At 41.1% G+C, this 23,700-nt stretch overlaps 1 protein-coding gene across 1 annotated transcript in view; it reads left to right on the top strand.

The window, feature by feature from the left end:
• The window catches only part of ryr2a (ryanodine receptor 2a (cardiac)), a 208,275-nt gene that overhangs the window by 83,339 nt on the left and 101,236 nt on the right, over nucleotides 1–23,700 (top strand). The window contains exons 8-28 of the mRNA XM_038735834.1: nucleotides 131–227; nucleotides 1,537–1,611; nucleotides 4,783–4,939; nucleotides 6,977–7,141; nucleotides 7,829–7,950; nucleotides 10,032–10,215; nucleotides 10,486–10,621; nucleotides 10,894–10,989; nucleotides 12,633–12,751; nucleotides 13,360–13,493; nucleotides 13,714–13,955; nucleotides 14,247–14,439; nucleotides 14,787–14,991; nucleotides 15,440–15,544; nucleotides 20,193–20,296; nucleotides 20,524–20,607; nucleotides 20,807–20,966; nucleotides 22,333–22,480; nucleotides 22,689–22,792; nucleotides 23,090–23,194; nucleotides 23,322–23,496. Of these exons, the coding sequence (XP_038591762.1) occupies nucleotides 131–227; nucleotides 1,537–1,611; nucleotides 4,783–4,939; nucleotides 6,977–7,141; nucleotides 7,829–7,950; nucleotides 10,032–10,215; nucleotides 10,486–10,621; nucleotides 10,894–10,989; nucleotides 12,633–12,751; nucleotides 13,360–13,493; nucleotides 13,714–13,955; nucleotides 14,247–14,439; nucleotides 14,787–14,991; nucleotides 15,440–15,544; nucleotides 20,193–20,296; nucleotides 20,524–20,607; nucleotides 20,807–20,966; nucleotides 22,333–22,480; nucleotides 22,689–22,792; nucleotides 23,090–23,194; nucleotides 23,322–23,496 (2,910 nt within the window). The remainder of the gene's footprint in view (nucleotides 1–130; nucleotides 228–1,536; nucleotides 1,612–4,782; nucleotides 4,940–6,976; nucleotides 7,142–7,828; nucleotides 7,951–10,031; nucleotides 10,216–10,485; nucleotides 10,622–10,893; nucleotides 10,990–12,632; nucleotides 12,752–13,359; nucleotides 13,494–13,713; nucleotides 13,956–14,246; nucleotides 14,440–14,786; nucleotides 14,992–15,439; nucleotides 15,545–20,192; nucleotides 20,297–20,523; nucleotides 20,608–20,806; nucleotides 20,967–22,332; nucleotides 22,481–22,688; nucleotides 22,793–23,089; nucleotides 23,195–23,321; nucleotides 23,497–23,700) is intronic.

Raw genomic sequence — 23,700 nt, forward strand, 5'->3', positions numbered from 1 at the left:
TCCTTGAAATTTTTTTTATGTGGGAGTTAAAGGACATGTCCTGATCAAAGATAACTCTGAGGTTTGTCTTCCCTCCTTTTTTCTCTGTCATTCTCTCACCCATTTTCTCCCTTTCTGATCTTGTCTGCAGGTTACCTGATAGGAGGGGACGTCCTGCGCCTCCTTCACGGTCACATGGACGAGTGTCTAACTGTTCCATCTGGGGAGCATGGGGATGAGCAGAGGAGGTAATGTGTACTGATAGTTACAACTGGACTCATTTATGATAGTAAAACATGTCATCCCATCTAGTTGTATGTGTAGCTTTTATCTGACAGCTATAAGCCTAAATCAGCTAAATTGTGAAATTATACCATACTATTTTTTTTATTATTTATTTCTTTTTTACAGTATGTTGACAGATGACTTCTGGTTTGAAAATGACTGAAAATCAGTAGCAGCAGATAACATAATCATAAAGCAAGTTTGACTTAGTCTTTATCTCTTTGGACTACCTGCCTTCACAAAGTCTAACATCTGTGATCCTGGATGTGAACAGATGCCTTCCTAACATCCACATTCCTTTTTTTAGTCGAATGTAACATGAGGCTTCAAGAGAGATCTGACAAATCAAGTGTTCACCTTCCTTAAAAGTAATGCTAAGACTAATAAAAGCCTAGGATCACTTGTCTCAAGCATAGAAAATGAATGGATCTGGAACTTCAACACAATAGGCAGAGGTTAAGGCGGTGGAGAGAGCTGCGGCAGCAAACAGTGTTGGCAAGAGGGAAAAGCTATATGCATGGGATTGAATTTTACTAGTCACGTGGTAGCCAATGATGCTGATTCTGCTTTTTCATTATGTGTGATGGATAGTAGACATGAGACAGAGCCCCATGTGTACAGCTTATGAGCATGACAGTATGATTGCGTTGGTAGTTACTTCTGGTAGTTACTAGAAGTAGGTACTTACATGACACCACTTAGTTGAAGGAAGCACAGCAGTGGTGTTTGTGGTGTCTGTAAGACATATACTGTAACTATTAGATAAAAGCTAGATAAAATATTTCAGCTTCAATATTCAAATAATTTTTTCTTGTAGAGTTTTATATAAATGTCAAAGTCACAATGCACAAAGTTTTACCTTCGGCATGTTCGTGTACTTGACTTGACTTGACTTCAACTTGACGTAGTGGACGGACATTATTTAACTTCTTTTATAAGGATGGGCTGCAGTAAGAGAAAGTAGCAACTCCCACTACAGACGGAGTACTCTGCTGTGACTGAGACAGGGAGGACAATGAATAATTATAGTTTTAAAATGTTCCCAAAGGGGACAGCCATGTTGTTAAACAATGCTGGTGAGAGTGACTGTGTTCTCCTCCTGACTGTCCACTGAGGTTTGTGACTGAGTCATTCAGCTGGCATATCTAGGTGTACTGTACATCAAAAGCAACTGGATTTGCTGTGGAAGAAGTGGAATGGAATGCACAGTTATGTAGGGAAAGTGGATATGTAAATAGTTTGAAGGTCTGACTGTTAAATCTTTACACGCAGGACAGTGCACTATGAGGGGGGAGCAGTGTCCAGTCATGCCAGGTCCCTGTGGAGACTTGAGACACTTCGGGTCGTGTAAGTGCAATATACACGACACGTACTCTGCACACATACAACAGACAAGTCGATTCACATGTATATATCAGCACACATGCACTTCCACACAGTCTGAGGATTACTCATAGTGTAAAGAGCCTAGCATGGATTGGTAGCACTTACTGTACTGCGGGTAACAGAGTGGTATATGTTAAAAATACTACAACTTTTACTCAGTGTGTGAGTTGCTAAGTAACAGCAGTATCAGTTTGAGACATGGTTTCCAGGTTGGTAACCAAGCAGCAGCTGCTTGGTTGCCCAAGTTGACTGAATGGTTGCCATATTCTAACCAGTCACCATCACTGATTAGGCAAGATGCAACTAACAATGATACACTGAAGTTTTCAGTGTATTTCAGTATACTATTTACTTATTAAGCCTCCACGAGAATGCTGTACATTAAAGGTGGCAAAACTTGTCCAGTTTGGGTAGATATGCTTGCATGTTGACTAATATGGCTGCAGCACAGAGGCATATTACAGAGTGTCACAACAAACGAAGAAGTCAGGTCACCAAAATAAAAAATTAAACTGAAATCTTTTGTTATACATACTAAAATTATGGCTCTTATTTGAGAATTTATCCACCCCAATTGCAGAGAGAACTAGGCCTTTAATTCTAATTTCCCCAGTTTCAGAAGTATATTTTGTCTGAACTGCTCACACTTTAAATTGCATTCTTTTACCATTTGAATTGTTATTTCATTTCTCTCTGTATATAAATAAAGAAATAGGATACAAGGTGGTACTAAGGGAGCTTTAGAGCTGTTTCTAGGTATTTGTTAGCAGTGCCATGTTTGAAATTTCCCCCCGTGTCTTTATGCTAAGCTAGACTAACCATATCTTGACTGAGTGGAAATTTAGGAAAAAAGTAGATTTCCCGATTTGTTTTATTTGCACTGGTTTGGGGATACTCATTTCTAACCCAATACAACGGAGTGTTATGCCCGGCCTGGGAAACCTGAGTGGAGCGTGAAACATGACTTTTCTCTTTCCCCACTCCCAAGGATGACCAGTGCCACAGCTGATGCAGTCCAAACTGAATTAATTTATTTATTAATTAGGGTAAAACATAAACGTAGGGAGAGCAGGGCAAAAACAACAAACAAAATCTAATTGAATTTTACCCACTAGTTTACCTAACCAAACAAAAGAAAATACACGCAGCATACCTGTAAACAGGAGAAAAGGGAGTGAAACAGAAAAGGCTTCTTCCCCCCTATGGATTATCAGGACTTCTCGACTACTCTTCTTGACAGTCCGCAGAACACACTAACAGCTTTTATTGGAGCACTTTGGGTAGAAGTGTAGACTTTTTTTTATTGATAGTTATCCTCAGATTTTGAGTAAATACAGGTTAAATGCTGATCTGAAATTACTAACCTTCTTCAATTTTCAAAGTGATTATATCTTCTATGTACCTAGATTTCAGTTTTCTGACTTTTCTAACATTTGGCTGTTTATCATGTCGGGACCTGTTTAATTTAAGTGTCCTAGTCAGCCTTGACAGTTAGCAAGCGTAGGGAATGGCCTTGGAACTGACCTTCCTAAACAGAATCCAGCTAATATGAGTGATATCAATTGTACCTGTGTGTAATTACAATATCCACCCTGAGAACTGACTGAAATGAAAAATAAGGGAGGCAGGGGGAGACACACACACACACACACACACACGCACACACACATCTTGGGGAAACATCTTAACCAAGCTGAAATGAAGATTTTCTGTGACCTGACTGCACAGGACCGTGTGCTGGAGTAAATGTGTATGACCCTTCAGGCTTCTAATTTAGCTCCTGCAACATATTTTATATTTATCATTTTAAATGCATTAATTATCTTTGGCCACTGCAGGCAGCAGACCGAGCTGTACACACAACATTGACCTAGCCTATTATCACCAAAAAGTTGTTATGGCTAACATCCAGGGCCCCTGGGCATACAGTAAATGAGCTGTGTTTTGTGTATGTATTTTTGTTGCCATTAATTATCCATCAGGTCATTTACCAACAGAACTCCTATTCTTTATCACTACCCTGCCCCAGCTTTGCTACGCAAATGCATTTAGAAACCTAAACAGAATGAATAAAGGTGTTCAAATTACATTTTGACAATAGGGCCCTTCTGTAAAGCTGATGATACACAGGGCAACTTTTTGAGCAATGTTGCTGGGCAATCTTGCTGGTGGAAAGTCCAACTATGTTTTGAACGGATAGCGGCGGTGCAGGGAGGGTGGCGGAGTGGCGGGAGAAGGGGATAACGGTAGTAATCGTTACTCATTACCACTGACAGCAACATTGCCCAGCACCATTGCTCTAAAAGTTGCTCCATGTATCATCAGCTTAAGATGAGGTAAAATTGCCACTTAAAAGGTGCCACCAGCTCAACTTGCCTCGACTCGGCCCACCATCCTCCATTTTCCATTGCAGATAGTACCCAGAGAGAGTACCCCTCCATGTAGCTGGTCGTCATAGCAACACAACACAACTGCCGTGACATCATTTTCAATGCTACACACACACCAGCGATCCACACAGCTTTCTCTTTTTTAAGTTAAAGCGTTTCAACCTCCTCAGAATGTAAAGACAGATAAGCGGTATGAAAACCTTCCAGCTGTGTTTTCCTCTGCCGTTGTTGCTGCAGCGGTCTGTGTGACGGCGGGAGCAGAAGGCTCTGTGAGCGGGCAGCTGGCCGGCCTCGCACGCTCCTCCCGTGGGTTGACGCAGACGCAGCCACTTGCTGAGCTCCTCAACTCCGAAAATATTCAAGCATATTTTTGTTCCGCCATCACTTCTCGTAAAACTGTCAATATTTGAAATCTACACAGCTGATTTGTCACCTCAAAACTTCTCAGAAGGAGACTTAGTGATGAATAAATTCCATACGGAAACTGTAACTTGGAACCTCGATGGAGGTGATACGGACAAAAGTACCAGGTAGCAGGTACAAGTACAACTTTTCCACAATCGAAAACCAATAAAAGGCGAGGCAAGTCGAGCTGGTACTATGCAGTGGAAATAAGGCTTAAAGTCACTTATCATTTCAGTTAGGATTGGACTTAATCCTGCCTAGTTTTTATATTTTGTTTTTTTTTATTGTTCATGTTGTGTGTGGTTGGTATTCATGTCTCTGACTGTGTTTTGTCAAGGTGGAGTGGGAGTCATATTCGCTGGGGTCAGCCGTTCCGACTGAGACATGTGACGACAGGGAAGTATCTTAGTCTCATAGAAGACAAATCACTGCTGCTGATGGACAAAGAGAAAGCTGATGTCAAGTCTACAGCCTTCTGCTTCAGGTCTTCCAAGGTACAGAGGCAACAACATCCACAACACTATTTGTAATGTGTTCATATTCTGTATACTTAATGTACTTTTTGACCTCTCTTTCCTGTATTACTTGGTTTTGTAAAGTCCGTGACTTGAAAGGATCTGACAAACAAAATGCATCATTATTATTATCTATCATTTTTCATAAAAGGTTGCAAGGCGTTATAGTGTTAACATCAGTCATCATCTAAATATGCCAAAATAACAAGACCGGAAGATCAGAACTATTAACAGTAAACCAATAAAGTAAAAACAAAACAGGCTTAAACAAAGTTAAAATGGCCATAGTTTAAACTTAGACATTAGACTTACACATTTTCACCTCACTTTTGCTGCCAGTGGTTTATACATTAATGGCTGTGTGATGTGTTATTTTGAGGGGACAGCAAATTTACACTGTTATACAGGGCCGTGCAGAGACCTTTGGAAGGGCAGGTGCTCAAAGCATAAAAGGGGCACATGGAACAAGGATTTAAATAGGGCTGTTCTCAAAATATCAATACAGAAATATATTGTTATATATTCCTTGATTATATGCGTATACAGATGCTTCTGTATCGATACATCAACAAATGCTGTGACAGTTTTGAAAAAGAAACACAGAAAATACCCAGATCTAGCTTTAAAACATGGTGGGCTGACATAACTTACAGGGAACAGTTGCTGTTGAGGGGTTGCTGGTGATGCTGCTGCTGTTGTTGTTGCTGCTGATACTACTGGAGGTGATCTGTCACTAGATATATTATAACAAACAAAGGATATATATTAGATAATTAAACAAATATATGACCATGACAAGATGCAAAGATTGCTGACATTATTTGGGACTGGCTCATAATAATGATTTTATATATTGCATTGTGAATCTGAGATATATTTGGATTTTGATTGACTATATGTCTAATCATAAATCTAAAAAGATGTGTTGATTCTGTTGGCCCAGAATAACCATGACAGAGCAGCATTTACCTTCACATTAACATTGCATACCTTTGTCTGAAATCTATATAGGGCCATTTCTTCTTCACTCTTTACCTAATATATGTCAGGAATATTATTTATTTTATACTGACACTGACATTATTACATGTATTTCCAGTTATTTAGATCATACAATAGGTTTGCTATTAAATCTAATTCTAATTCAAATACTGTTCTGATTTAAATGATTGTTTTAAAAAGGGCTGATAAGTAGGCTATAATTCACAGGAATAAGTAATAAACCTGTTTTACCAATGTGATAATTATTTTAAGGTACACTACGTTTTTTATTAAGCTACTGTAATAATCCTAGTTCAAGTGAAAGGTTTTTAGTCAAATTACATAAAAAATACAATACCTCACGATGCCCGTGAAACTTTTCTGCCTCAAACAGCAAGAACGAAGTGAACAGAGCACCTTAGTTTATCTGTGTGCAGAATCAACGTTAGCTGTCGGTGCAGTGTTAGTCGGCAGCTAAAGTTACTTCTACAGGTGACACACAGCAATATAAAACTACTCTGCTGCTCTCTTTGCGTCTTTCTTGTAAAATACATCCAACAACCCACAACAAGCACATTTAGGCAAACCCCTCTTACCGGCGGAATCGCAGGTGTAGTCAAAGCTGCTGAATCACTAACGGTGTCTGAAGGGAGGGCTCGTCACGGATGAGGTCATCAGGTGAAAGGTCATAATGTGGGTCATTTATTTACTGCGAAATTATTATTAATTCATTTTACTAATAGTTTGATTCGGCAGGCCTTCACAAAAGGACCTTTACAAATTTTAAAATTAATTAATTAATTAAATTTGTTATTGACAAAAGGGCACTTGGGCATCAAAGGGCAAAAGGGCAGGTGCTCAAGCACCCATTGCACCCCTCTCTGCACGTGCATGCTGTTATACAAGCTGTACACTCACTACTTTACACTGAAAAGTGTCATTACTTCAGTGTTGTCACATGAAAAATTCTAATCAAATATTTACTAAAGTGTAAGTGGTGTACTCACTTGTGTTCTCCTTTTCTCTCTCCTTCAGGAAAAGTTGGACCCCGGTGTGAAGAAGGAGGTGGATGGGATGGGTGTTCCTGACATTAAGTATGGTGACTCTGTGTGTTACATCCAACATGTTGACACCTGCCTGTGGCTTACATACCAGGCTGTCGATGCTAAGTGTGCACGCATGGGTGGAGTGCAGAGAAAGGTACCTTACTTCTTTAAGCCAAACTGCACCTTTTACAACTTTGTGTCTCCCCTGTCTCCTTTCTTGTGACTGCTGTCCATGTTGGGGTTGCTTCATCTTATGACCCCTTCGTAACATTAGCGTAAACTTCAGGTCCATGCGTGCGACAAGACACTAAGAAGCTTTGAAGGTTTTTCCAATACTTCTTATATGGTAAAGAATTAACACTGGAAATAAAGAAGACTTCTGAATGGAGGTAATGTCAGGAAGTTAAGGGAGGAAGATGTACGTAGTGTCTACCATTGTATTATTGCAAAATGTGAAATTTTTACAGACTTTTGACAGACAAACAAAAGAAAAAACAGCTTTGATGATTACATTTCTTCTGCTGTAAGCCATTCTCTTAAGCCAAAATTAAAACAACAGTCAGAAAACAGCCAGTATGACTGTAAATTTAAATCTTGATATTGTGGTAGATTGACACAATGGGAACTAATTTCCTATTTTCCTATTATTTTTCCTATACCTGGATACTCGCTCCGTCACTGTTCCACTTTTTGACCTAAGACAGCTCAGATTTTACATAATAGTCTAGCAAGAGACTATTCCTTCCTACTGTGTTTTGGAAATGTTTGATAAAATATCATTAATTCAGTGGGATCTTGGGAATACATGTCAGTGTTTTCAAAAGCTCACTTCTTCTTTCAGGCCATCATGCACCATGAGGGTCACATGGATGATGGGCTGACACTGTCTCGGTCACAACATGAGGAGAGTCGCACTGCCAGAGTCATCCGCAGTACGGTCTTTCTGTTCAACCTCTTCATCAGGTGGATTACTACACACACACACACACACACACACACACAGATATGTAATACACATACATAACTGAGAAAGCAGTAGGTTCCACAGAAAAGTATGGTAATAAGACACCAGTAGAGGACGTGGCTGTACTGTGTGTCAGGTTTGATTTAACACCAGCAGCAGCATAATCTGCAAAGTTAAAGTGACATCCTGTGATTAAAAGGGGTTTATTGCAGCAAATACTGTAGTAATGCACTTCTGAAAAAAAGTTCTCTGCAATTAATCCAAGCAGCTGTAAGAAATTCAACTGAGAACAAGATGATTCTTGATTCTTGAAACCTCAAGGAAATATAGAGATACTAACCCACCAAAACAAAACCAAACAAAGTCAATCAATCAAAATTTATTTATAGAGCACTTTAAAAATCCAAAGTGGACACAAAGCGCTGTACAGTAAAACAATAAAGGAATACATAAAAGACACAAAATACAAAGCTCACACGACCCATAAAATACAAATAAAAACAATAACAAGCATACAATAAAACAATAAAATCAATGCAACCATAACAAGAAATGTCAATTTCAGTTATCAAAGGCCAGGGAAAAGAGGTGGGTGGGAGACTTAAAAAAAGACAGTGAAGATGCCTGTCTAATGTGCAGAGGTAGATCGTTCCACAGTTTAGGAGCTGCTGCAGCAAAAGCACATCGTCCTTTAATTTGAGAAGTGTTTCCGTTAGTCTACATGTGGCAGGATTCTGCAGAGTGGGAAGAACACTACACCACGTACCATTTGTAAAGCAACAAGCAGCTGTATTCCAGTGTAAAGTCAACAGCCACTTCCGGTGTGTGCAGCAAGCACACAGTTTAGCCCGGTCTCCATGCAGGACAATATTGTTGATCGTCCAGCCATGGCAGATGTGAAAAAACAGAAATCAACAGCATTTCTTACATGACATCATGTAGCAAACAAAGAACTCTGTGTCCCAAACTCCCACTAAAACTCTCACAAAAAAAGGTCACCTTTTGTCCACCTCGGGTTTTTTATTTTTATTTTGCATGAAGGGCATTTTAATAAACAGCACCATATAATGAGCAATAAAACATGAAATGGACTTTGTCTTTAATTTCATCTAAATCACATAACAAATAAAGCCTTTCCCCTTCAGGAAAGTCATTAGACCTCTCTGTTTCGATCTATGACCTTTGATTAAGTTTGGCTTTGCTTAAGGCCCTACTCTATTGTTAGTTTTTTATGAGGCAATATCTTTGTGATTTAGTTTTAAACCCTCTTTTCTAATATATGAGGAACTGGTTTTGCTGAGTGTCACTAATATTGCACTGCAGCCTGTTTTGAAAAGAAAAGAATAAAATGATTGACACATTTACTCCAGTAGTCCGGAGATGTTTTGCAAAAGATTTCTCTAGTGACATGTTCATGTCAGAGGACTCAGTCGCATGTAGTCACTCTTTTCATTTCTTTGGTGGTAAAATATGAAAAACAAATTATTCAGTAACAGGGCTGAGCCCACATTTCTGTGAGTTAAGATGTCTTAAACTCTCTAGACACTTGACGCTGCCAGTAGAGCGGTGGATGCGTGAATCTGTCCATTCCTGTCTTTTGGCCTATTTACAAGACGTTTGAATTGACGCAGCTGTGTCTTAAACATTAGGCCCCACACATTAGTTTGGACTGCAGAATCATCACATCCATATATCAAACCAGTGGAGAGCAGCAGGGAGGAGTGCATAAACAATCAGCTCAAACTGACAAACCACTCACAAGCAACAAAGTAAACAAAGTGAGAGCCAGCAGCCTGAAGGCATTGGCATGCTCAACAGAAACTCAAAACTCAAACCGAAATCAAATGCTGTGTTATTCCGACAGCGTAAAGTGCACATTGACTAACAAAACCTTTGCATGTAAATTAGCTTGCAACTAAAGAGCAAATTCTAATTCACATACATTTTAGTTGTCAGTCGGTACAATCAGTACTTGCAGGTTGGATCAGCTGCACTACAGCAGCAGCGATCAGAAGAGGAACATGGGAACGGATCACATTATGAAGACAGTGATTGATTTCTTCTACTCCATATGCTCCAGGGGTCTGGACACACTAAGGGAAAAGGGGAAGAGTTCCACTCTAGATCTGCCAATCGATTCGGTCAGTCTGAGTCTGCAGGATCTGATTGGCTACTTTCAACCACCCGGCGATCACCTGGAGCATGAAGACAAGCAGAACCGACTGAGAGCTCTGAAGAACCGGCAGAACCTCTTTCAGGAAGAGGTTGGAAACGTCTGCCTGTGACTGTGTGTGTGTGTGTGTGTGTGTATGTGTGCGCATACGCATTTGGCTCATGCTATCTAAATACCCATGAGTATGACGTTAGATTTCCCTTTCAGAATCTGATTTATAATGTAACAAATAAATAAATAACTAAATGTTACTCATTTGTCATTCACTAAGTTTTATGCCAACATATTCAGTCCCCCATGGACATTCAAGAGAAAGTCATGTTTTTAAAGCATTAAAAACCAACAACCTCTGTGTCTGTAGGGGATGATCAGCCTGGTGCTGGAGTGTATCGATCGTCTTCACGTCTACAGCAGTGCAGCTCATTTTGCTGAGGCAATAGGAAGGGAGGCAGGAGAGGCCTGGAGCTCCATACTCAACTCCCTCTACCAACTACTAGGTATACACACGGACACGCACACAGAAATGATATGATTACAACAAACTGTATTATCTTAAAACTGATTTTACAAAGGGAGTAACAGAAATACCAAGTGATGAAAATATAGGTTAAAAGACTAAGTGCAGCAGTCTGAGACTCCTCAAGATCAACACAGATGTGGAAATAGTGAAAAAAGCTGTTGCTAGAGGTTTGTGGGTTGCCATCATAACCTCTTACGTCATGTCTCACCCCTCCTTCCCTGTCCACTGTCCTGCCCTGTCTCCTCCCAGCTGCCCTGATCAGAGGAAACAGAAAGAACTGTGCTCAGTTTTCCGGGTCGTTAGACTGGCTCATTAGCAGACTGGAGCGACTGGAGGCCTCCTCTGGTAGGTCAGCTTGTCTTTAACAAGATGTCCACAATATGCAAATGATCACTGATTACCACTGGATCATCAGAAAGTGATAATGTTGAAATCAGAGGCTTTTCATTTTATCATCTCTGTTGGCACAGCAGCAGGTGAAAGAAAGCTGGGCATTTGATGGTAATTATCTGACAATTTAAAAACTGCAGAAACAAATGAACTATCCTTCTTAATGAATTAATTAGTTTTGCTTGTAAGTAAACTTGCTGACCCAAACTAAAATTTGACATTTACCAGTATGGGGGAAGCTACTTTGAAACTGTAGCTAGTGAAGCTACAACCTACAACAGTTCCACATCTAGACTGGCATCTACTGTTAATAATATAACATGGTTTAATAAATTACTCCACAAAACAAATAAATGTGGTTTTCGGACTCCAGACATTACTGTGTTACTGTGTTTATTTCTTTATATATGTATTGTGTTGGAAATATTTCACAAAGAAAAAGTCAACATTTAACATTATATGTACAGTATGTGTGTACATAATATCCTTGGCATTTTAATAACATGTTTCTGGGCTGACATTGTTGTCCACGTGGTCATCTTACCACTAGGAATCCTCCTGAAAGGCACTAAAGTTCCCAGATAAAAGTTTCACCTTAGAAGCAAAGCTGCCGAGATCAACTTTCACTAAAGAATTTCAATTCAATTCAATTCAATTTTATTTATATAGCGCCAAATCACAACAACAGTTATCTCACAGCGCTTTTCATAAAAGAGCAGGTCTAGACCGTACTCTGTGATGTTATTTACAGAAGCCCAACAGTTCCCACCAAGAGCAGCACTAGGAGACAGAGGCAAGGAAAAACTTCCTTTAAGAGGCAGAAACCTCGAGCAGAACCATGGCTCAGGGTGGGCGGCCATCTGCCTCGACCGGTTGGGGTGAAGGAGAGAGAGAGAGAGAGAGAGAGAGAGCAGGAGAGGAACAGAGAGAAAAAGAGAGGGATGTAAGGAGAGAGAGAGGAGAGGGAGGCAGCCTACACAATATACACACAGAGGTACAGACAGTAAAGGTGGTGTAGAAGAAGAGAATGCTTAAGTTGACCCTGTTGTTATGGTTGACATCGTGAGTGAACATGTCCACAGCGCTTGGAGTTGACCGGTTGGCAGGTGACTGGTCTGTGTCAGTGAATATGAAATAAAACAGGAGGTGGGGTAGGATGATCAGTTTTATTTTAATGCATAATTCTGACAGCATATTCCAAGTTCCTCAGTGCTGCAAACTGTAATTTTCCAGAGTCACAGTGGTGCGGAGTTGGTAGACCTTGCTGCTGCTGTCATGTTTCGATCAACTCTCTTGCCTCTAAATGCTTTCTTTTAAAAGTCTATTATAATTAAATTTTTCCAACATTCTAACACTATGAAGCGCACAGCTGATTGATTGTGGCCAGGTCTCAGGGACTCAGGAGTCCTCTGGACGTCCTCTAACATCTCTCATACTGAAGAGCTATACTTTTAGCACTGAAATGCTTTGTGAATTACTCTTTCCTAACTCCACGAGTTAGCTACTTTAAGCCTTAGGATGATTTGTGAATACGGCCTCTGGTTTTGAATGACTGTACATATGTAATCATTCTTACTATACATATTTTGTATTTGTAGGTATACTAGAGGTGCTTCACTGTGTGCTGGTGGAGAGTCCTGAGGCACTGAATATAATCAAAGAGGGACACATCAAATCCATTATATCTCTGCTGGACAAGCATGGACGCAACCACAAGGTACAGGCACTTATTTTATTCTTATAGACATACATAGACAGATGTACAGTATATCTTTCACACACATGTACAAGCTACCATTATACAATTTAAATAGGCATCAAAGTTTTGTGTAAATAATGAATGAATGAATATTTGTGTGTGGGATGAAAAGGCATCTTGGAATCTGTGGGCAGAACCTGACATTTGAGGACAGCTGAGGAAGAACAAGCAGAGGCACACTTCTCTTTGTTTTAAATTCCTTTGACATGGAATACATTGTCATAAATTCCTAGAGGGCACTCACTGAGCAAACAAAGTCTCCAAATCAATCATGAATCCTGCAGTTCAGCCTGCAGGCCAATAGGTGTTTATATGCAAGTCTTTTACATTTACTCATTTAGCTGACGCTTTTTCCCAAAGCGACTTACAATTGCTATAAATGTCAGAGGTCGCACGCCTCTGGAGCAACTAGGGGTGAAGTGTCTTTCTCAGGGACACATTGGTGGATGTCTCACAGTGGGATTCACACCAGAGGCATGTGTCTTATCCACTGTCCCATTGCTCCCCCCATACTGTAACAATGATTTAACGCTGACGTATTTTCTGTTGTGTGTGTAACGTTCTAGGTTCTAGATGTGTTGTGTTCGCTGTGTGTGTGTCACGGCGTTGCAGTGCGCTCCAACCAGCACCTGATCTGTGACAACCTGCTGCCAGGAAGAGATCTGTTACTGCAGACCCGTCTGATCAACCACGTAAGCAGGTATACACACACACACACACACACACACACACACACACACACACACACACACACACACACACACATTTAATGTGATTCTGTGGTGTTCACAGCATGGAAAAATACTTTTGTATCTTCCAGAATGCACAGACGTTGTCATTTTAACCTACCAGAAGTTGATAACAGACTTTATTTCAGACTGAGCATTGACAGTCTCTCCCCCGCTTCGTCTTTCCAACAGCATGCGTCCCAACATCTTCCTAGGAGTCAGCGACGGCTCCGCTCAGTACAGGAAGTGGTACTATGAGCTGATTGTGGATCAGGCGCTGCCATTCGTCACAGCAGAGGCCACTCACCTCAGGGTGGGCTGGGCCAACACCAGTGGCTACGCGCCATACCCCAGCGGGGGAGAGGGGTGGGGAGGCAACGGGGTGGGTGATGACCTCTACTCATACGGCTTTGATGGCCTCCATCTCTGGTCAGGTAAAGTGTATGCATGTGTGTGTGTAGAGCAAGATAGTTTTGGTAGTAGAACTACTGTAGATACGGCTGGTAATCTATACAATAACCAGCTTTATAATATTTTTACATCTTTCTGCATAGCAATAACTTAGGACAAGGTAGATGTATTTTCAAATAACAAGACAATATATCGTGAAAACCATTCCCTGCATGTGCTTTGATGGTGTTCATTTCTGATTATTAGAAAATCCACATGTTCACAAGTTCCAGACTAAAAGTTAAACTCAAAGCAAACTAAATTTCTGTCTACAGGCTGCATTGCCCGGACTGTCAGCTCACCCAATCAGCATCTTCTGAGAGCAGAGGACGTGGTGAGCTGCTGCCTGGACCTCAGTGTTCCCAGTATCTCCTTCAGGATCAATGGCCAGCCGGTCCAGGGCATGTTTGAGAACTTCAACTCTGATGGCCTGTTCTTCCCCGTGGCCAGTTTCTCTGCCGGAGTCAAGTCAGTGCTTCACTGAAAACAGCAGACGCAGTTATTGTCTTTTCCCCTTATGTCAGAGGACTATTGAGTATATATTGTCTGACCATCAAATACATAGCCATAAACGTGTCTGTAAGTGACCGTCAGATTTTTCTGCAGAACAACACTGTCAGCTTTTACACTGTGAGAGCCAAGACCTCACAAAGGCATTTTGTATTACAAGTTACACTATGCATAATAATCAGGACTTGCTTGTACGGCCTTCTTCCTTTGACATTTGGTGAAGTAAATAAACACATGTTCCATGTTGAAAGCATACCCTGTTAACTCCTCCTTGATTTCTTCTCATGTCCTCTGTCATACTGCAGGGTTCGTTTCCTCCTGGGGGGTCGTCATGGGGAGTTTAAGTTCCTCCCTCCTCCGGGTTATGCTCCTTGCTATGAGGCGGTGTTGCCCAGGGAGAAGCTGAAACTGGAGCACAGTCAGGACCAGACAGCAGCCAAAGACCTACTGGGACCCACCGTCACCATGAGCCAGGCAGCGTTCACCCCTACACCTGTGGACACCAGCCAGGTACAGACCACTGTCAGGGTTACTACCAGCTTAGCTGAGTGGGCATTTATAGAGACCCAGAGTGTTCTATATTAAGACATTATGAGCTAAATTATAGAAATAAATATAGACACAATATACAACCATTAGGCTGTGAAATAAACCAATACATGTTTAATTATTTCATTACTTTATTATAATTGCTACAACAACAGAACTACAACAGTAGTTTAATTTTCAGTGTCACGATGTCCTTTCTGTTTTAATGACACTTTTCCCAGTGAATGTTTTATTTCTTGCTAATGTTCATTGTCTTTTTCTGTCGATCAAAACAGGTAGAGGCAGACTGTAGGCAACAGAAGAGTTATGTCCTATGTGATTTAAATAAATTGCTTGTGTGTGTTTGTGTTTGTGTGTGTGTGTGTGTGTGTGTGTGTGTGTGTGTGTGTGTGTGTGTGTGTGTGTGTAGATTGTGCTGCCACCTCACTTGGAGAGGATCAGGGAGAAGCTTGCAGAAAACATCCATGAACTGTGGGTGATGAACAAGATAGAACTGGGCTGGACCTACGGTGCAGTGAGTATCAGACAGCTCAATACTAAACATGAAACACTGATTATAAGCCCCACACGTGCTCTTCTTTACATACATCTAATGGCAATTTAACAGGCGAGTCTCATTTTTGAATAAGCACCTGAGTCATTTTTATATGGAAGGCATGACAACAATCACAAGTCTGAACTGAATGCCTACAGATCATTTTTAAAGGCTGCAGCAAAGATATTAAATGGCGGTCCGGTTCTAATGATTAAGAGCCGTTTTACATAGAGCCTGATCGATATGGGATTTTTATGTGTGATACCATTTTCGATATTTGAGATTTTTAAAATCCGATAGCAGTTATATCGATATATTTTAGGGATATATCGATTATCCCTAAAATTTTGTTATGTTGAGACCTTACCAAGATACCATGACATAATGCAGTATAAAAAGAAACTTTGCAATAGTTATTGCTTTACATATAATCTGCCACAATGACAACTTTCTAGAGGAAACGCTGCTGTTTAATTAATCTAACACTATATGACTGTCTACATGGAAGAGCTGCAACTTTAAGATTTAGCACTAACGTTTCACATTCAAAAGAAGAGGTAACGTTAGAGAACTTCGTTAGGCAGGAAGCCGTATATTCATTATTCATGAGGGTTAAATTTGAGTATAAAACCGCAATTGTCCCCCCTTTTACGTCATATTTAACAACATTTTTTTTTTTATGACATACTGAACACCAAACCAAAATGTCCCCGGTTTTCGTTTTCAGATATCTGGTCAACTTATGTTAGATTCTTGTAACGTTACAGCTCACGTTTAAGTCCGCACTGGTTTAATCATTTCTGACACGCCAACTGTAACTAAAGACAGGCAGCTCGCAGATATATTTAGAATACATCAAACAATATAGTTTAATCGCTCATTAACGTTAGCGCTCCTCCACTGATAAGCAGGGCATTGGCTTTTTGGTTTATTTAGCAACGGGCAGCGTTAGCTGCTGTAAGTTATGTTAAATAATATTTAGAAATAATGAACTACGGAGAAATGAGAGGACCGTTCACTTGAAGTGCCGCACTGTTTCAGAATAAATTTACAATCACATCTGTCAGCGTAACGTTAGCCTCCAGCACCCTCCTACTGTAACATGAAAAATCCTGCTGTGGCCGGGACAGTGCAGTGAACAGGAGGGTTAGCAAGTCTGGCATGAATGTTTTCAGGAGAGGGGAAGTGATAAGGGCTGTGTTTGTTGTTATTTAAGTGTAATTGACCTCACCGTGAACAGTGAGTGTGAGCGATATAAGGAACTAGGGAGCTCCGGAAGACTGCGGTCAACTGATGTTTTGATCTGTAGTGCTGCAGTGTTGTTAACAGTTGTTAAATATCGGCTGTTATAAACGCCGATGCAGTGATATCTGCAGGTCGTTTAAATCGGCTGATAATATTTGCAAAACGATAAATTGGTCGGGCTCTAGTTTTACACTTGTTCTGTTAGTATCTCCTATGCTATAAAAAAGAAAATAACTTCAATAATGAAACACTGATTGATTTTGTGTTATTAGTGAGATTCTTCTCATGTGTGCAAGCGAGAGAAGTAAAAACTTTACACACCCACAGTAATATCACAGCAGCTACGTCCCTCCTGATATTAAAACTATTCTAAATGAATATTGAGCAAAACACTTTACATTCAGCATGATCTCACTGGAGTCATGCCATGTGCCAGCCTGCTTCAAAGCCTCCACCATCATCCCTGTCCCCAAAAAAACAAGGAGCACAGGACTAAATGACTACAGACTCGTCTTTTGTTGTCCTACCTTAAATCCATCACTGACCCACTCCTGGACCCCCTGCAGTTTGCCTACAGAGCCAACAGGTCTGTAGATGATGCAGTACATCCTCTCTCCAGCTCTCTCAGCTGAACGTGCCTGATTCCACCTGCAGGTGGATCACTGACTTCCTGACAGACAGGAAGCAGCACGTGAAGCTGGGAAAACATGTCTCTGATTCCAGGACCATCAGCACCGGTTCCCCTCAAGGCTGCGTTCTTTCCCCTCTGCTCTTCTCCCTGTACACCAACAGCTGCATCTCCAGTCACCAGTCTGTCAAGCTCCTGAAGTTTGCGGATGACACCACCCTCATTGGCTCATCTCAGGTGGGGATGAATCCGCCTACAGGTGGGAGATGGACCATCTGGTGACCTGGTGCAGCCAGAACAGTCTGGAGCTCAACGCTCTGAAGACCGTGGAGGTGGTCGTGGACTTCAGAAAGAGCCCAGCCCCACCCTCCTCCATCATCCTGTGTGTGGGAGCTGAATATCACCTCCATCACCAGAAAGGCCCAGCAGAGGATGTACTTCCTGCGGCAGCTGTCCATCCTCACCTCCTCCATCACCATCTGGTACGCTGCTGCCACTGCCAGGGACAAGGGCAGGCTGCAGTATGTTCGCTCTGCAGAGAAGCTGATTGGCTGCAATCTTCCTTCTCTTCTGGACCTGTACTCCTCAAGGACTCTGAGGCGAGCAGGAAAGATTGCAGCTGACCCCTCCCACCCCGGACACAAACTGTTTCAGACTCTCCCCTCTGGCAGGAGGCTGCGGTCCATCAGGACCAAAACCTCTCGCCACAGCACAACAGCTTCTTCCTGTCTGCAGCCTCATTAACAAGGCCCGGGTCCCCTACTGACACTCCCCCCTTTCAAAAACGCAAATGTCTCTGCACATTTAAATTTTTCTTCATTTGAATTCATGCACAAACCTGGCATATTGCACACAGTTGTTGTTAATTGTTAATTGTTGTTGTTCTATATTTTTATATTTTGTCAATTTATATATTTATGTTCACAATATTCTCTTCCGTTGCAGTACTCTGCACAACACAAACTGGAGTAATGCACATGTAACATTGTTCCTTCTCTGCAAATAGTTTTATTATTTTTCTCTATTCTTTTATTATTCTTATATAACTTGTATATTTATATATTTCTACATTTATTCATGTCAACTGTATGTTTGTCTACGTGTAGCACCTTATCACCAAAGCAAATTCCTCATATGTGTTAAACACTACTTGGCATAAAGCTCCTTCTGATTCTGATTCTTCTTCTGATGTGAGCAAATAGGGCATACAGCACATTTCTAACACAGGCAATTGAAATTCAATTCAATGTTATTTATATAGCGCCAAATCACAACAACAGTCATCTCAGAGCGCTTTTCGTAAAAGAGCAGGTCTAGACCGTACTCTGTGAAATTATTTACAGTTCCCGCCAAGAGCAGCACTAGGCGACAGAGGCAAGGAAAAACTTCCTTTTAAGAGGCAGAAACCTCGAGCAGAACCATGGCTCAGGGTGGGCGGCCATCTGCCTCGACCGGTGAGGCAGATGAGAGTGAGGGGTGAGAGAGAGAGAGAAAGGGCAAGAGAGAGAGAGAGAGATAGCCATAAAGAGGGAGAGAGGGATGGAGGGGTGGGGCGGAGCAGCCTGCACAATATACACAGAGAAGTGCAGAAAGTAGTATTAGGATGACATTTAAAAACACAATCATAACCCTAACCATAGATTAAAAAATAGATGAAATTAGATAAAATACATAAAATAAAATTAAAATAGAATAGACCAGAAATACAGTTACAGTGCAGTAATAAGTTGCAAGTTGCCCTAAATGCAACAAAGGAAATGAAAGTGCAGTAGAGAGACCCGTCAATCAAAGTATAATTGCATTTAGATGTGAAAGTGGCTAGGGTTTGGCCAAATTTGAGATCATTAGGAAGTTGCTTCCATCAGTGTATAGCACAGTAGCTAAAAGCAACTTCACCCTGTATGGTTCTGGCTCGAAATTCTACCAGTTGACTGCTCTCTGAGTTTGTATTCTTCAAGAAGATCAAGGAAGTATTTTGGCCCGAGATAATTGAGTGATTAATAAACAAGCATCAGCACTTTAAAATCTATTCTATAAGTAACAGGAAGCCCGTGTAAAGTATTAAGAACAGGAGTAATTTGCTCAGTTCTCAGGAATGAAGCTGAGAAAATTACTCCTGTTCTTAAGTCTTTTAGTCTGTCTTGCTTGTTTCCAGATTCAATGATTTCTGTCTTAACTGAAGGAAATTCCATCAAGCTATTTACCTGCTTTTTCTAAGTATTGATAGTAGTGAGTCTAAGGGACCACTGTCACATTGTTAAAGTCGTCTGTGTGGCTGTGATAAGCTATGTCATTTTCATGTATGATTTGACCTAGAGGCAGCATGTATGTGTTGAATAATAGCGTCCCAAGAATCGAACCCTGAAGGACTCCACATGTCATGGGGATCCGCTCAGATTTATGGTTCCCAGTGGCAACAACAGCATCTGCCTTTGCGATATAATGTGAACAACTGAAGACTGTGCCAGATAATCCCACCCGCTCTGTTAAGAAGTATTTTATGGTTAACAGTATCAAAGGCTTCATCAAGCAGCACCAAAACTAATGTTTTACCTGTATCAGGTGTCATTTAGCACATCTGTCAGTGCAGTGCTATAATGTCTGAGAATATTGCTAGGAACAATTTAGTACTCACTGGATGTTGGTGGTCTCTTCCCTACTCCCTCCCTTGGTTCTCTGTATACTGAGATCAAAGCTTGCCCAGCATCAGGCCTCCCCACTGTCCTGACCTTTGCTTTTTTATGTGTGTTTCAGGTGCGAGATGATAACAAGCGGCAGCACCCCTGTCTGGTGGAGTTCTCCAAGCTTCCTGAACAAGAGCGAAGCTACAACTTGCAGATGTCTCTGGAGACTCTCAAGTAATGCATCAGTGTAGTGAGCAGCATGAGATATGACGTTTAGATCAAATATTTATCTTTGACCCCATTAAGCCTTGCTGACATATGATGAGTTGATATTGAACATTAGCAAACTCCAAGTTTCTTTCTATGGACTAGGCAGTTAACATTTACAGTAATGGTAAAATGTATGGATCAGTATAAAACACCTGAACACTAAATTAGGTGTTGGATCATGTGTGTTGCAGGACTCTCCTGGCCTTGGGTTGCCATGTTGGCCTAGCAGATGAACACGCAGTAGAGAAATTCAAGAGCATGAAACTGTCATCAACGTAAGTCACCTTAACCGTCAGTATAATAAAAGATGGCACTACTCAACAAGGACTTGTACAGGATGATACGTACATGATGCAATGATGCTGTGATGGAGACAGTGGAACATTTAGATCACTACGGGGTCTTAGACATCAGAACATGGTTGTTGAGCAGCTGGATAGCTAATAATTCAGTGATTCAACCTTGTCTGTGCAGCTATGAGTTGTCCAGTGGTTATAAACCTGCTCCTCTGGACCTGAGTCACATCAAACTGACCTCCACCCAGGAAGCCATGGTGGACAAACTGGCTGAGAATGCACACAACGTCTGGGCAAGAGACCGCATCCGCCAGGGCTGGACCTATGGCATCCAACAGGTAGAAGACTCTGACACACATTGTTAAATACTGGGCAGCGTGAGTGTGTGTGTTTGTTGATGTGGTGATTTAGTGTTACCTTCAGTATACGTATCTTTGAATGTCACTTGTTGAGGGGTAGTGTGATGGTTGGATGACCTGTGTGTTGGACTGGGGACTGGTGAAGTGTACACAGCAGGATGAAAGCTGTGGTTTGCTTTGGTGCTGTCCTTCAATCCCTAGCTGTCTTAAGTATGTTTGTGTCTGTTAATTCATAATGTACGTGAAAGAGTTCAATGTCATTATAAAAGAGCATTAATCATGTAAAAATACTTGCAGTGGTGGAAAGATACCAAAGAAAATGGTACTTGTAAATTACTTGATTGCTTCCATGTTATGCTGCTTACTGTTATACATGTACTCCACTTTAATTCAGAGGGAAATGTACTTTTTACAGCTGTAGTCCCTAGTGTTATAATCCTGTGTGGGTCATGGGATGGCAGGACACTCACCTCAACCTGAAAAAAAAAAAAAAACACAACATGCTAATACATCATGTCAGGGACCAAGCAGATACCAGGTGTAAAAAACCCCGAACGAACTGTAGTTGAGGTCAACTAAACAAAAAGCAACTGAGGACTGAACTTCACATAAATAATCTAACAAATGTACAAAAGAGAGGGTTTATATAGACAGAGCCAGCCTAAGGGAAGGAATAAACAATCAACTCTAAACTGCAAATTAACCAAACACAAACCCCATTTTCAGAAAAGTTAGGATATTTTCCAAAATGCAATAAAAATCAAAATCTAGGATTTGTTCATTTACACGAACCTTTACTTTTGTAAAGGCTACGTATTGTCTTCCTGTTTTCAACAGCTGTCGTATCTACGACAACCACAGACGCAATAGACTGACGGTCGCCAGTTTACATGGACACTTGTTAAACCGAAACACTGGCTGTTCATAGCAGCGTTTTTATGAAACATTTTGAATTTTATTTGAGTGTATTTTACTTCTGATTGAAAACTTCTAGTTTCTCTGACCAGCGAAATTGTATTTTGTAAATATAAACAGTGTTAGAATGTCATGCGTTGCAACACACTGTACAAAAGTTGGCACAGAGTCATGTTTATCATTGTGTTACATCAGCTTTATCTTGAATAACACTTTCTAATAATTTGGTCAGTTTTGCAGTTGGTATTTTTGTCCATTCTTTCTTGATACAAAATGTTAGCTGATCAGCAGTCTGTGGTGTGATTCTTTTGTCATGATGCACCATACATTTTCAATAGGAGACAGATCTGGACTGGCAGCAGGCCAGCACGGCATTCTAGAGTGTTAGCCTAATTACCTTTTTCTTCTTCTGTCCCCTACCTCTTCTCAGGATGTGAAAAATCGTAGAAACCCTCGTCTGGTCCCCTACACTCTGCTGGATGAGAGAACCAAGAAGTCCAACAAAGACAGTTTGAGAGAGGCTGTCAGGACACTGCTGGGATATGGATACAACCTGGAAGCTTCTGACCAGGACCATGGTACAATACCTACCCTCCACTGTATCACTTCATTCAATGACTTATCATTTTAGGGGTGTTTTAATATTTTTTATAATAATTTTTTGGGGGAACAATTACTACCCTTTTTTTTGAACAGTGCAACATGTAAGATGTTATTATTTCCATTATTATGTATCCATGAGATTCCTCATTAGATTGCTTACCCCCCCGCCTCCCTCTCATCCAGCAGCTCAATCTGACCCCAGCAACATGTCAGCTGAGAGGTTCCGCATCTTCAGAGCAGAGAAAACCTACTGTGTTAATGCAGGGAAGTGGTACTTTGAGCTGGAGGTAAGATGCATGGTAACAGACGGTATCGCTCTGAAATACATCAGCTGTTGGTAGATACAAATTTAAAGCTTATTGTGATGCCTTTTCTATAGAAGAAAATTCTAAGAAGACTTTTACTAATGTTGTTGCTGTTCTGTATGTATTTTTTTATTCACTGTTATCTCTACCAAGCAAGCAGAATATACTTATTTACATATATTGAACAGATTGCAGAGTGCCGCTGTTGCCACGTTATCACACTGGATTTCACTGCCAGTTCCTTAACTGGATATTAACCTGTTCTTGCTTCTCCTCCAGGTAATAACAGCAGGAGAGATGAGGGTAGGCTGGGCCAGGCCAGGATGCCTCCCAGACCAGGAGCTGGGATCTGACGACCAGGCCTTTGTCTTTGATGGCTTCAAGGTGGCTGGATTGTTCTTTGCTCTACACATCCCAGTTGTTCAGTTTCTTGGTACTTCAGTGGAACAATGCACTGTTATTAAAATGATGTCCAAATTGGTCATAAATGGGGCAAGTGTTTCTTTCCTAGGTCCAGCGTTGGCACCAGGGTAATGAGCACTTTGGGCGTGCCTGGCAGACGGGGGACGTGGTGGGCTGCATGGTGGATCTGAACGAACACACCATGATGTTCACACTTAATGGAGAAGTGCTTCTGGATGACTCTGGATCTGAGCTGGCCTTCAAGGACTTTGAAGTTGTTGAAGGTCAGTGCTGTGTTATTGAACTGGAGACCCAAGTCTTAACACTACACTACTTTTCAGCCTTGAATAATAACGAGGATTACAAAGTAAATCATCAAAGGATCCCTGGCATACTGAAGAACAGTTTAAATCTTCTGGGTTCTCTTGTAAACCCTTTGACACAAGAGTCGTAATTATAGAACAAGGAGCTCACTACCTGCTTGCTAG

Source organism: Micropterus salmoides, unplaced genomic scaffold (assembly GCF_014851395.1).
Source record: "Micropterus salmoides isolate LMB-PRFRI ecotype aquatic unplaced genomic scaffold, ASM1485139v1 Ms_hic_scaffold_21, whole genome shotgun sequence".
Classification (NCBI taxonomy): Eukaryota; Metazoa; Chordata; class Actinopteri; order Centrarchiformes; family Centrarchidae; genus Micropterus; species Micropterus salmoides.